General features: G+C 39.2%; 1 protein-coding gene across 2 annotated transcripts in view; it reads right to left on the reverse strand.

Moving 5' to 3' along the window:
• DNAAF9 (dynein axonemal assembly factor 9) overlaps positions 1–15,177 on the reverse strand; it is a 172,357-nt gene that overhangs the window by 87,339 nt on the left and 69,841 nt on the right. For both annotated transcript variants that reach the window (XM_055432434.2, XM_055432427.2), the window contains exons 9-12: positions 14,398–14,453; positions 8,294–8,429; positions 3,143–3,224; positions 2,150–2,186 (exon numbers count right to left, since the gene is read on the reverse strand). In XM_055432434.2, coding sequence (XP_055288409.1) covers positions 2,150–2,186; positions 3,143–3,224; positions 8,294–8,429; positions 14,398–14,453 — 311 coding nt within the window. The remainder of the gene's footprint in view (positions 1–2,149; positions 2,187–3,142; positions 3,225–8,293; positions 8,430–14,397; positions 14,454–15,177) is intronic.

Consider the following 15,177-nt stretch of genomic DNA (forward strand, 5'->3'; position numbering starts at 1 on the left):
CACGACTGAGTGACTTCACTTTCATACATTGGAGAAGGAAATGGCAACCCACTCCACTGCTCTTGCCTGGAGAATCCCAGGGACGGGGGACCCTGGTGGGCTTCTGTCTATGGGGTCACACAGAGTCGGACACGACTGAAGTGACGCAGCAGCAGCAGCAGCAGCAGGACTTCATTAGGCCCCAGTTCCACTAGCCCTGTGACTTAACAAATCACCTGATGTGGGCCCAAGCACCACTGAATATCCGTCTCTGAAGTACAGTACCAATGGATTTGGTTTAGGCAAAATGTCTAAGGGTCCAGAATGAGGATTCAGGGCAATGGTGAAGCACAGCTGGCATAGAAGTACAAGCAGGTATAAAGCAAGACAATACATATCCATCAACATATGAGAATGTGGTTGACTTGCTGCTAAAATAAAGAAAACCCACACGAAAAACTATATATACTGTAACTGCAGCTGCACAAAACCTGTATGTATAATTAAAAAACAACAAAAAGATACACATTAAGATACTAATAGGCAGTATCAAAGAGGAGGAATTACAGCTAATCTTATTTTTTTTCCTTTATTTTCAAATTTTCTAGTGTGACTATCTTACTTTATAAGTTTTGGACAAAGCCATATGGGTCCTACTCTCGAGTGTCTGTAAAAAGATCCTTAAATGACTCTCTGTGGTCTTTCCCCTAACTTTGGGAAGCACAGACCTAACTAGTTTATGCCAGGATATCTATCTAATTAGGTAATAACAGAATTCTATTTAATGTTCATATTTCTGAATGAAAATCCCTTTATGGAATTCAGAGATTCCTGAATTATTATGGACTGATTATGTCTTTCCAAAATCCATATGGAAGCCCTAACCCTCAATGTTTGGAGGTAGGGCTGGGCCTTTAAAAGGTAAAGTTAAAGGCAGTCGTAAGGGTGGGGCCCTAATCCAATAGGATTTGTGTCCTGGTAAGAGGGAAAGATACCAGAAGCTTTTCTGTCTCTCCACAGTGAGCACAGATGAAAGGCTATGTGAGGACACATGAGAAGGTGGTGGTCTGCAACTTAAGGAGAGAAGCCTCACCAGAATCCAACTCTGCTGCTACTGAGATGTTTGATTTCTAGCCCCCAGAATGTGAGAAAATAAATTCTGTTGTATAAGCCACCCAGTCTGTGGTATTTTGTTGCTGCTGCTGTTGCTAAGTTGCTTCAGTCGTTGTCTGACTCTGTGCAACCCCATAAATGGTATTTTGTTAGGGTAACCCAAGCAGACTGCTATAAGTATTAATGAGTTTACTTCCTATTTTTGGCTTCCTGCTATAGTGATGGGAGTGCGGGGTAGGAGAGTGCGGAGGTCAACACTAGACCCTTCTAAGGCTGCATGACCCGAGTTGAGATCTTAGTTCTGGTCCATAAGCCTGCGTGTCAGATTCAGAGGAAATACCTCTCAGACCAGATACGGTTTCACACAGATTCTACCAGTGAGTTTCAGGATATTTTATTTTTTGGAACATCCCTAATATGAAATGAAGTATACAGAAAACATATTAAGAAGAGTTATTGTGGGACTTCCCTGGTGGTTCAGTGGCTAGGAAACCACCTGCCAATGCAGGGGACACAGGTTCAATCCCTGGTCCGGGAAGATCCCACATGCCAAAAAGCACGCAGTCTGTGCACTTTAACTACTGAGCCGCAAATAATGAAGCCCATGCGCCCTACAGCCCAAGCTCTGCAACAAGAGAAGCCACAACAATGAGAAGCCCATACACTGCAAGAGTAACTCTCCTGCTTGCCACAACTAGAGAAAGCTCATTCTTTGTAAGGACAAAGACCCAGTGCAGCCAAAAAAAAAAAGGAAGCCTGGTTCTTCATTTTAAAAAAAGAAAAAAAGAAGAGTTATGGTATTTAAATGCATGGATATGCAGGTAGGAATTCTCTGAGTTCTGGAGAGAGGAACAGATGGCAAACCTGGCAGTTTCTAGCCTAGACTCCAAAATGAGAGACAGGGGCTGAGACATCTTGGGAGAATACACAGCTCTGCTCAGTCTTAAACCAAATGTCCTACCCAATGTCAATCTCAAAAGGAGGTAGATGTGATGGTCTCAACTTCTGAGTAACTTAACTCTGAGAAAGAAAAAATGTAATAGAAATGAAGACTTACATTTGTTCAGTTTTCTTGGGCAGTTTGTTGTCATCTCCTGTGAAAGAGGACCATTTATTACAAATGTGAGAAGATTACAGGAAAAGCAAACACTTTACAAGGAGACTAGAATTTCCTATTTTGAAGGAGATGTCAAGGACTGTATTTTTTTTCTTTTGAGTTAAATACTGTACAAGTACAAATAATAGTAAAACCCAGCTTCTATGAATATCCTCCTAGACCTTTACTCTGGACAATGATCTTGACAACACACTCAGCATCACCACTAAATATCAAAGAAGACATGTGGAATCTTCGGCTTCAGAAAGTTTCTGCCTCTATATTTAATTTTTTAAAAAAGAAGGTATAAGTAAACAGGATCAGTTCTACCTCTTTTTTTCATCCCCTTAATTCAACTCAAGTCATGCTATGTTCAGAATTTCCCAGCTTACATAGTAACTCTCAGAAAACCTGGTTTCTGATGTACTCTCCTCTGTGGAACAGTGCTGGGATCCTCATTTATTCTTCTCCATGTCTCTTTGGATGTCTGTAGCTTCTGGTTAGCCCAGCAAGGAGGACAGCTTCAGTCAGCCTAGCCTTTCAAGAGCATTGATACTTGCTCCTGTCAATGTTCCCAGCTTATGGGTACCCTTCTACTGTGGCTCTTCCTCACTTTTCTCACAGGAATAATAGGCACCTGGCTGAGTCATCCAAGTTCCCACTGCAGCCCATATCTCCTCCCACTATCTGCAACTGCAGCTGACTCATCTTTGCCTTCCCTCTGATATCAATTACATGGTCTTACATACGATTAGACCTAATATATAATAAGCTGATAATTATTCCTCCTGAAATACATTCTATGTGAAACATCTTAGGCACAACTCTCCACTTGGAACCAGAGAGGGAATTAGAGGCTATAAAATGTATTTCTGAGGAAAGTAGTAAACCCTGAGTCCATCTCTAGTTCATGAGAGAATAGGCAAGCTGATGAGACAACTAACGTGGACTTACCCAAGTAAGGAACATGAGTAGCTCCAAAAAAGTATGTTCTTGAACAAGCCAGGGGTCCCTTTGGTGAAACACACTGTACTACCTGGATGTCAGAAAAAAAAAGTAAAAAAGGAGGAGGGACTTAAAAAAGTGTATAATTAATAGAAATTCATTTTATTTTACCAATAGCTGATTTATTAATTTTTAAAGGCATCTGACGCAATGGACCTCAGTTTGAGTAGGCTCTGGGAGTTGGTGATTGACAGGGAAGCCTGGTGTGCTGCAGTCCATGGGGTCGCAAAGAGTCGGACATGACTAAGCAACTGAACTGAACTGAAAGGCATAGAGGAAAAGGTCACCTTTAACTGTTGTTTTCCCAAAGATACCTTTTGTGTTAACTTCAGCTATTTTGTGAGGTTGCTGATGGGTCAGTCCAGGATGCTAAAGAATTAGCAATTTAGAAGGAAAAGAAGACGAAATGTGCCTAGGTTTTGACTGTCAATAATATTTAGTCCAGACCTTTCACAGTGAGGACCTTGGTTGACACGATATGTAGATATGGAGGGGCAGCTACAAACTCAGGAAAGGAGGTGATACCCAGGCCCCCACCTTCATCTGTATTTCATCTTTGTACACAGGCCTTCCAGGAGAGAAAATAAGTTCTCTAGATTTTTAAATTCTTATTTTTCTTCCCTGCTTAGTTGTTCATTTATAGAGATGGAAATGGGTGTCCTTTTCTCCTTTAAAAATCCAACATCTCATCGGGGTTCCTAGGATAGTAGGTTCAAAATGCAAAAATGCTACCACAAGAACTAAAGGAAAGGAAATTAGTACAGTATATTAAAAATAGCTAAATATAACACAAATATCCATTCCTTCTATTTCACTCCATTGTTTGAGTCACACGAGAAAATAATGGCATTTTTCTGTAATCCAAGTTATAGATTTGAAATGAAGATTTACTTCTGACTAATCTAAATCATACCATAGTGAATATGATCAGCATAGTCATGAATCTAAGTGAAAAATCATGTACATAATTCTAATTGTTGGTTAATAGGCTTATTTCCAACATGTTCCTTGGATTTCCAAATTTTCCCTAACTAAAGGCTTTTTTTTAAAGGTGCCATGTATTTCAAACCTGCTTCCTTAGATGATGTCAGAAATTTATGTAAGCATATATGAACCGCAAATTTATTTAAATGCAACTGACAAGGGATTAATCTCCAAAATATATAAATAGCTCATACAGATCAATACCAAAACAACAAACAATTCAATGAAAAATGGACAAAAGATTTAAATAATGAAAAAATTTCTTCAAATAAGACATACAGATGGCCAAAGGCATGTGAAAAGATGCCAAACATATTTAATTAGAGAAATGCAAATCAAAACTACAATGAGGTATCACCTCACATTGATCAGTATGGCTATCATCAAAAGTGTATAAATAATAAATGCTGGAGAGGCTATGGAGAAAATGGAACCCTGCTACATTATTGGTTGGAATATAAACTGGTACAGCCACTATGGAGAATAGTACGGAGGCTCCTCAAAAAACTATAAACAGAGCGACCATATGATCCTGTACTTCTGGGCACATATCCAGAGAAAATCCTAACTGGAAAAAGATACATGCACTCCAATGTTCACTGCAGGATTCTTTACAATAGCTAAGACATTGAAACAACACAAATGTCTATCAACAGATGAATAGATAAAGAAGACATGGTACATATATACATAATGGGCTATTACTCAGCCAAAAAAGGATGAAATAATGCCATTTGCAGCAACATGGATGGACCTAGAGACTATCACAGTAAGTGAAGTAAGCCAGAGAAAGATAAATATCATATGCTATCGCTTATATGTAGAACCAAAAAAAGAAAAAAATACAAATAAACTTACTTTGCAAATGGTACTAGACCAACAGGCATAGAAAACAAATGTATGGTCACCAAAGAGGAAAGAGGGATGGGAGGAGGAACAAATTAGGAGGTTGGGATGAACATATACCCATTACTATATACAGAATAGATAACAAGGACCTACTGTATAGCATAGCCAATATTACAAAATATAATAACCTATAAGGGAAGAGAATCTGAAGAATATACATATGTGTGTGTATGTATAACTGAATCACTGTGCTATACACCTGAAACTAACACTATTGTAAATTGACTATACTTCAAAATACTTTTATTGATGTTTACACTAAAAAGGAAATTGGTACAATAGGATCTGCATGTATAATGTAAAACTGCTCAGATAATCTGAATGTGCAGATTTAATATCACCTATTTAATATGTAAATTATTCACAAATAGCACAGAAATGGAAAAGATAAGTATGTCACCTGGGAACAGAGCTGAATGAAGATAAAAGTTCATAACTAGGGTCCCCACTACCCCAGGACCAGCTCTCAAGTAAGTTCCTTGACTTCATTATGTTTTCTTATTTGTATAATAAAGCACTCTGATTATTATAAAAAGTTGTATAAATAATCTGCTAAATGTTTAATAGACTATTTTTTAGAGTAGTTTTAGGTTTAAAGAAAGACTGATCCAAGCATATAGAGAATTCCCATATTACCTCCTCTCGTTCCCCCTGTCTCCACAATTTCCCCTATTATTTGTCTTATAATATTTGTTATAAGTGATGAACTACTATTGATAAATTATTATTTTTAAATATTTATTTTTATTTATCATCTGGCTGTTCTGGATCTCAGTTGTTACATATGGGATCTTTAGTTGTGGCATGTGGAGTCCAGTTCCCTGACTAGGGAATTGGGCCCCCTGGATTGGGAGTGTGGCGTCTCAGCCACTGGACCACCAAGGAAGTCCTGATAAATTATTATTAACTGGAGTCAACCGTTTATATTAGGGTTCATTCTTTGTACTGTACTTTATATAGATTTTGACAAATGTATAATGATGTGCTCATCATTTCAGTATCATACAGAATAATTTCCCTTTCCTAAAAATCCCCTGTGATCCATCTATTCTCCTTTCCTCCCAAACCCCAGGCAATGACTGATCTTTTACTATCTCCACTGGGTTTTTTTTTTTTTTGGTTGTACCACATGGCCTGTGGGATCTTAGTTTCCTGTCCAAGTACTGAACCCAGGCCCTTGGCAGTGAGAGTGCAGAGTCCTAAACAATGGACTGCCAGGGAATTCCCTTTACTGTACTGTCTCCATTGTTGTACCTTTTCCAGAATGTCACACAGTGGAAATCATACACTACAGAGCCTTTGCAGATGGGCTTAACATTTAAAAAAATATATTATTTATTTGGCTGCATCAGGTCTTAGTTGCATCACTCAGGCTCTCTAGCAGTGGTACACAAGCTCCAGAATGTGCAGGCTCAGTAGTTGTGGCACCACATACGGGATCTTAGTTCCCAGACTAGGGATCGAACTGGCGTTTCCTGAATTGCAAGGCAGATTCTTAACCACTGGACCACCAGGCAAGTCCCTGGCTCCTTCAGCTTGGCAATATGCATTTTAGGTCCCTTCATGTCTTTTTGTGGGGCTTCCCTAATCTAGGTTCAATCCCTGGGTCGGGAAGATACCCTGGAGGAGGGCATGGCAATACCCTCTAGTACTCTTGTCTAGAGAATCCCTTGGACAGAGGAGCCTGGCAAGCTGCAGCCCTTAGGGTCACACAGAATAGGACACAACTGAAGCGACTAAGCAGCAGCAGCAGCAACAGCATGTCTTCTTATGGCTTGACAGCTCTTTTTATCACTGAAACACAGTCCACTATATAGATTTACCACAGTTTTATTTATCCATTCACTTACTAAAGGATAGTTTTGGCAATTATGAAAAGTGATGTTATAAATAAATTCCTTGTGTAGCTGCTTTTTGTGTGGACATAAATTTTCAACTCTTTTGGTAAATACTAAGGAGCATAACTGACACTAAAACTACATTTAGTTTTGTAAGAAACCGCCAAACTGTCTTCCAAAGTGGCTGCATCATTTTGCATTCTCACCAGTAATGAATGAGAGTTTCTGAAGCTCCATTCTCTCCAGCATTTGGTATTGTCAGTGTTTTAGCCATTCTAAGGTGTATAATGGATGGCTAAATTATTGCTCCAAACATTTTAGAGCACAATCCTCACTGACTTTTCTACTAGTCTGAGATTCTCCAAGGCAAGGACCATAAATAAAATTTTCCTCAACCTAGCACAGTGACTGGAACATACTAGACACTTAATAAGGATTACTGAATTAATGAGTAAAAGCCCTTTGGCTTTGGAGTATTAAAGACCTTAAAACAGAAACTGGCTATATCATCCACAATGTGAGTGTGCACTGGGGCTGGTTTCTTTTTCTGTAATTTTTTGAGATAAAATTCACTATTTTAAAGTATACAAAAAAATGTACTGGTTTCATCATTGTGTTCTTTCATCCTCATTGTTCTAAGAGTCCTTCCTTTTTAAATCATTTCTCCATTTCTCCCAAACTTCCTTTAGTCATTCTTTTTTAATATTTATTTTTATGTATTTATTTGGCTGCTCTGGATCTCAGTTGCAACATATGGCCTGTGAACTCTTAGTTGCAGAATCCAAACTCAGAGTTGTGACATGTGGGATCTAATTTCCCGACCAGGAATCGAACCCAAGCACTCTGCATTGGGAGTGTGCAGTCTTAGCCACTGGGCCACCAGGAAGTCCCCTTTAATCATTCTCTTAAGCTAGGTCTGCTGGTAACAAATTCTCTTAAGCTTTCTTTCATCTGGGCATGTCTTGATTACCTCCTCATTACTGAATGGGATTTTCACTGGATATAGATTTCTAGGTGACAGTTCTCTCTCAACACTTGAAATGTAACAGTCAAGACATAAACTGAGGCTTGGAAAGACCATTTTCAAGTTAATTTAAAATTCTTATTCTACTATTGATATTAATTGGCTATCTTAAAGTTTGGCTTGTATTTTCATCCTTTTCCTTTCAAACATTTTAAAATTAAATATGCTTTCAAATCATACCTAGTACTCTTATATAAAAATAGTTTTTAATCACTTTTTACACCAAAACAACTTCAAGTTTAAGGTTAAATCAATTCACTAATTGGAAAGGTTCCATTTATCCAGCTCCCCTCCTCCCCAGTTGATAATAAAATCAATTAAGCACCAGGCAGTCAAGTCACTCACCATGTGTCTGGCAAAGCTCCCACTGGGACCAGTGCTGCGTACTAGGTGCCCTTCAGAAGGGAAGTTAAAGTTGCCAGCATTGAGGTTTTCTCGTGTGGAATGATTACCAAAGAGAACGAATGGCTGCCTATTAGGGCTAGAGTGGCAAATCAAAAACATGTGATTAGTGAAGAGATTCCTGGCCAAGGAAACTTCTAAATGAGTGCATTCTTGGGCTTCTCTGAGTGGCATCCTGCAGTTTGAGCAAGGTGATCAGTACAGTCCACCTAATGCTCCCTGTTAGTTGAGAAAAGAATACCTAACTAAACCCAAGCTACATTTATATTTTCAACTTCTCCTGCTACCTAAGGAGAAAGTTCTATAAGTTTGCTGTTCATGATGCAGAGATGGAGCAAAATCCCAGTTTTATGCAACAGCATTTTGATAGAAATATACATTTTCAAGAATGATAGCAGTTGTGATACACTGAAGACAGACAACAAAACTGTTAACCATTCCAGTACAGCTTTTAGGAGGGAAGGAGGAAAGCCCAGCTGCAAATTTTCTCATACCTGCCCATTCCTGCAACCACCCCCCCCTTTTCCCTCTTTCCTCTTGGCAGCAATGCTTTCTTGTAGTTTCTCTGCATTCCACTCTGCCCTCTATAATCCATTCTCCACATGGCAGAGAAGACAATCTTTTAAACACACAAAGCCTTTACTTTTAGAAGGGCTGAAATTTTTCACTTGGCCAACAAGGACTTACATGGTCTGGCCTAGACAATTTCCTTAGCTGCATGAGAGGCCACTCTCTCCCAACTCCCCCTTTCAGACAAACTCAAATTTATTTTCCTTCACACACATTTCTTTTATGTTCCTGATATTTTCATCTCAGGATCACTGCTTTTCTCCCTTAATTATTCTTACTTATCATTCACATCTACCCCCAGAGGTCAGCTCTGGGGTGTGGTCTTCACAGTAACCACGTTCTTTTCTCCTTCAAGGAATCAAGAGTTTTGCAATTATGGGGTTTTTTTGTGAGGATGCTTGATTAATGCCTTATTTCTCCACCATGCTATACACTCTATGAGGGAAGAGACTGTGTGTGGTTTATTTTTTAATCATGAATCTGTTGCTTAGTATGTCATGCCTTCTCAACAAATAGTCAATGACTAAAGGGTATTTTAAAAAGATATTTTCTGCTACAGATTGAATGTTGTGTCCTTCCCAAATTCAACTTGCTAAAATCCAAACCTCCAAAGTGATGGTATTAGGAGGGAGGGATTTGGGGAAGTACTTAGGTCATAAGGATAGGGCCTTCATGAACAGGATTATAAAACAGGCTCTTATAAAAAGAGACTCCAAGAGAGATCCCCTTGCCCCTCCTGCCACATGAGGTTGTAGTGAAATGACAGCCATCTATGAGAAAGTAGGCCCTCACCAGACACCAAATCTGCCAGTGCCATGATCTTGGACTTCCCAGTCTCCAGAACTGTAATGGAGAAATAAATGTTTGTTGTTTATAAGCTACCCAGTCTATGATATTTTTGTCACAGCAGCTAAAACAGACTAAGTCAGCTTTCTTTATCCCATATCCTTTCCTGAAAGTGTCCTTATATGATAGGGACAGAGTAAAGGGACAAAGCAGGTGATTAAACAGTTAATCCCACTAGGAGACTGTAAATAGAAAGAATATGGCAGACCCCTGTAAGTTTATGATTATTCAAGAAAGTAGGTTTGTTTAACCATAAAACCATGCAACAGAAGCACAAAACACACCCCAAAACATTAAAACAATGGTGACATGAGACCCACATCTTGCCCAGTGAGCTCAGTAAGCTAGGACATGCTCTCTGCACCCATCAAAAAAACAATAATATATGGACCTAGTGTGACCATGTAGGGACAAGAAAACTCTCCTGCTCAATCTAGAGGAGGAGCTGATGATGGAAGCATGACGTTTACTCCAGAAACACAAAGAAGATCTCTCCCTCCCCACTTTTTCTATGATTATAAAATTGTAGCCCAGAAGGTTCTTGGAGACGTGGTAGCTGTCAACCATCCCCTTGCAAGCGTCAAAAGCGTCCTATTCTAAAAATCACTTCTTACCTATTACTGTGCCTCTTGCTGAATTCTTTTCTGTGCTGAGATATAAAGGACTACGGTGCTAGAGCTCTCTGAAGCCCACAAAATGACACCTGTTTCACTTAAGAGTATGTCACATGGAAAATCCTTTGCATTTCTTTTCACTGTTCTTAAGCATCAAACTGCTGTTCTTAAAAGTAAACATGACTCTGATTCTATTCTGATGCTTAATTTAAGCTAAGTGACACACTGAGCAGAGAAAGATGACTCTGAATCCTAGCCAGGGTAGTCTGTCTCATCAGATTGGGCTGGAATTAGGAAAGAAAATAAAGGAAAGATCTACTCTTATTTATAAGCCTCTTATCTTTCTCCATCAGAGGCCAGATAGACTGAAAACCACAATTACAGAAAACTAAACAGTCTAATCACATGGACCATAGCCTTGTCTAACTCAATGAAACTATGTATGGCCACTCAAGACGGACAGGTCATGGTGGAGACTTCTGACAAAACGTGGTGCACTGGAGAATGGAATGGCAAAGCACTTCAGTATTCCTGCCTTGAGAACCTCATGAATAGTACGAAAAGGCAAAAAGGTGGACATTGAAAGATGAACTTCCCAGGTTGGTGGGTGCCAAATATGCTACTGGAGATCAGTGGAGAAAAAACTCCAGAAAGGATGAAGAGACGGAGCCAAAGCAAAAACAACACCCAGTTGTGGATGTGACTGGTGATGGAAGTAAAGTCTGATGCTGTAAAGAGCAATACTGAATAGGAACCTGGAATGTTAGGTCCATGAATCAAGGCAAATTGGAAGTGGTTATACAGGATGACAAGAGTCAACATCGACATTTTAAGAATCAGCGAACTAAAATGGACTGGAATGAGTGAATTTAACTCAGATGACCATTATATCTACTACTGTCAGCAAGAATCTCTTAGAAGAAATGGAGTAGCCATCACAGTCAACAAAAGAGTCCAAAATGCATTACTTGGATGTAATCTCAAAAATGACAGAATGATCTCTGTTCTTTTCCAAGGCAAGTCATTCAATATCAGAGTAATCCAAGTCTATGCCCTGACCAATAATGCTGAAGAAGCTGAAGTTGAATGGTTCTATGAAGACCTACAAGACCTTCTAGAACTAACACCCAAAGATGTCCTTTTCATTATAGGGGGCTGGAATGCAAAAGTAGAAAGTCAAGAAATACCTGGAGTAACAGGCAAATTTGGCTTTGGAGTACAGAATGAATCAGGGCAAAGGCTAATAAAGAACACACTGGTCATAACAAACACCCTCTTCCAACAACACAAGAGAAGACTCTACACATGGACATCACCAGATGGTCAATACCGATATCAGATTGATTATATTCTTCGCAGCCAAAGATGGAGAAGCTCTATACAGTCAGCAAAAACAAGACTGGGAGCTGACTGTGGCTCAGATCATGAACTCCTTATTGCCAAATTCAGACTTAAATAGAAGAAAGTAAGGAAAACCACTAGACCATTCAGGTATGACCTAAATCAAATCCCTTATGACCACAGTGGAAGTGACAAATAGATTCAAGGAATTAGATCTGATAGACAAGAGTGCCTGAAGAACTATGGATGGAGGTTCATGACATTGTACAGGAGACAAGGATCAAGATCGTCCCCAAGAAAAAGAAGTGGAAAAACGCAAAATGGTTGCCTGAGGAGGCCTTACAAATAGATGAGAAAAGAAGAGAAGTGAAAGGCAAAGGAGAAAAGGAAAGATATACCCATTTCAATGCAGAGTTCCAAAGAATAGCAAGTAGAGATAAGAAAGTTCTCCTCAGTGATCAATGCAAAGAAATAGAGGAAAACAATAGAATGGGAAAGACTAGAGATCTCTTAAAAAAATTAGAGATACCAGGGGAACTGTTCATGCAAAGATGGGCACAATAAGGACAGAAATGGTATGGACCGAACAGAAGCAGAAGATATTAAGAAGAGGTGGCAAGAGTACACAGAAGAACTATACAAAAAAGATCTTCATGAACCTGATAACCACGATGGTGTGATCACTCGCCTAGAGCCAGACATTTTGGAATGCGAAGTCAAGTGGGCCTTAGGAAGCATCACTACAAACAAAGCTAATGGAGGTGATGGAATTCCAGTTGAGCTATTTCAAATCCTAACAGATGATGCTGTGAAAGTGCTGCACTCAATATGCCAGCAAATTTGGAAAACTCAGCAGTGGCCACAGGACTGGAAAAACTCAGTTTTCATTTCAGTCCCAAAGAAAGGCAATGCCAAAGAATGCTCAAACTACCACACAATTGCACTCATCTCACACGCTAGTGAAGTGATGCCCAAAATTCTCCAAGCCAGGCTTCAGCAATACATGAACCGTGAACTTCCAGATGTTCTAGCTGGTTTTAGAAAAGGCAGAGGAACCAGAGATCAAATTGTCAACATCTGTTGGATCATCGAAAAAGCAAGAGAGCTCCAAAAAAACATCCATTTCTGCTTTATTGACTATGCCAAAGCCTTTGACTCTGTGGATCACAACAAACTATGGAAAATTCTGAAAGAAATGGGAATACCAGACCACCTGACCTGCCTCCTGAGAAATCTGCATGTAGGTCAAGAAGCAACAGTTAGAACTGGACATGGAACAACAGACTGGTGCCAAATTGGGAAAGGAGTAAGTCACGCCTATATATTGTCACCCTGCTTTTTTAACTTATATGCAGAGTATATCATGTGAAATGCTGGATAGATGAAGCACAAGCTGGAATCAAGACTGCTGGGAGAAATATCAATAACCTCAGATATGCAGATGACACTACCCTTATGGCAGAAAGCAAAGAACTACTAAAGAACCTCCTGATGAAAGTGAAAGAGAGTGAAAAATTTGGCTTAAAGCTCAACATTCAGAAAACTAAGATCATGGCATCTGGTCCCATCACTTCATGGCAAATAGATGCAGAAACAGTGGAAACAGTGGCAGACTTTATTTTGGGGGGTTCCAAAATCACTGCAGATGGTGATTGCAGCCATGAAATTAAAAGATGCTTGCTCCTTGGAATAAAAGTTATGACCAACCTAGATAGCTTATTAAACAGCAGAGACATTACTTTGCCAACAAAGGTCCATCTCATTAAGGCTATGGTTTTTCTAGTAGTCATGTATGGATGTGAGAGTTGGACTATAGAGAAAGCTGAGCACCGAAGAATTGATGCTTTTGAACTGTGGTGGTGGAGAAGACTCTTGAGAGTCCCCTGGACAGCAAGGAGATCCAACCAGTCCATCCTAAAGGAAATCAACCCTGAATATTCATTGGAAGGACTGATGCTGAAGTGAAACTCCTATACTTTGTCCGCCTGATGTGAAGAACTGACTCAATGGAAAAGACCCTGATGCTGGGAAAGATTGAAGGCGGGAGAAGAACGGGACGACAGAGGATGAGATGGTTGGATGGCATCACCACATCAACAGACATGAGTTTGTGTAAACTCCAGGAGTTGGTGATGGACAGGTAGGCCTGGCATGCTGCAGTCCATGGGGTCGCAAAGAGTCGGACACGACTGACCGACTGAACTGAAGTGAACTCTCATTTATTCATCAGAGGAACTACCCCCAGCTTGGCCCTCCTGATTATCATGGGTGCTGAGGAAACACTACAAGAAAACAAGTGCAGCAGCCCTCATGCTCCTGTCTTCCTGGGGCTGGACCTTTATACTGGATCCCTTTTACTCCCTAAAAGCCACAGTTGATGCCTGCCAAGCCCTTGGACACCCTGCTTCCTCTAGTTTTGCTGGGCTAGGGATGGAATTAAAAAATTCCTTTCTTTAGATTTTAGCAAGTTACAATGTTTTAAAAGCTAGTTTAATATAAAATTGTTTTTAATACAAAAGTAGTGAAAGGATTTTATAGAGTGTGGATTTCTTACTCTGTAAGAAAATCAACTCATACTTTCTTGATCCAGCTTCTAGACTAATATTCTCCCCCCATTTCCACTCCCTTATCAACCCCATTTTCTCTGTTACCATTCTCTATTCCCAAGAATCTTACCTATTTTCAGTTATATGACTGGAGATCATTCCATGACTAAAGTAACTTCTGAATGGCTAAAAAAAGAAGCCAACATTATATATATTAAGATCACAATTTTATAAAATAATCACAAACCCCTGATATATGCATGCAGGTATATAAATAAAGTGTGTCAAAGAGACAGAAGGAGAAAAAGAGGGAGAGATATATTTGCAGATTGTTACAAGAACACAAGAGGACAACACGAATTTTGGGGATAGCAAACAAAAATTAGCAAAGGAAAAAGGCAAATGGCTGCAAAAGAAAAAGAAAGGAAATGGAAGGTAAAGAAAAGAAATTCTTGTCGAATTTTTAGTTTTTAACTACTGAAAGGAAGTTGGAAGAACCACCACTTGTGTTCTAAGTTACTAACCATAAAGGAATTTTTTTCTTCTATTAAAATTTATTTCTAAATTTCCAATAATTAGAATTATGTTACTTCTATAAATTACAATATATATTAATTCTAATATACTAATTGAACATCAGTAATGAGGAAGACTCCAAGGGACTTAGAAGTACTGACAGAAGTTCCCCAGGAAACCACAGAAGTACTTCTCAGCTTTGATGTGCATAGTGCTAAACACTAATCAAACATTAATATGCAGGATCTATGTCAAGAGTTCAAAGGCAATTTGAATCTCCTTAAATAATACTGACTGTTTCCCCTTCAATTTAAATACGTAATATAAGCTTATTTGAGAACACAATAAGAACACCTACAATCTCTTAAGAACTGTTAACATTCTGGTACATTTT

This window comes from Moschus berezovskii, chromosome 15 (assembly GCF_049115385.1).
Source record: "Moschus berezovskii isolate FMDL1 chromosome 15, NW_MosBer_1.0, whole genome shotgun sequence".
NCBI lineage: Eukaryota > Metazoa > Chordata > Mammalia > Artiodactyla > Moschidae > Moschus > Moschus berezovskii.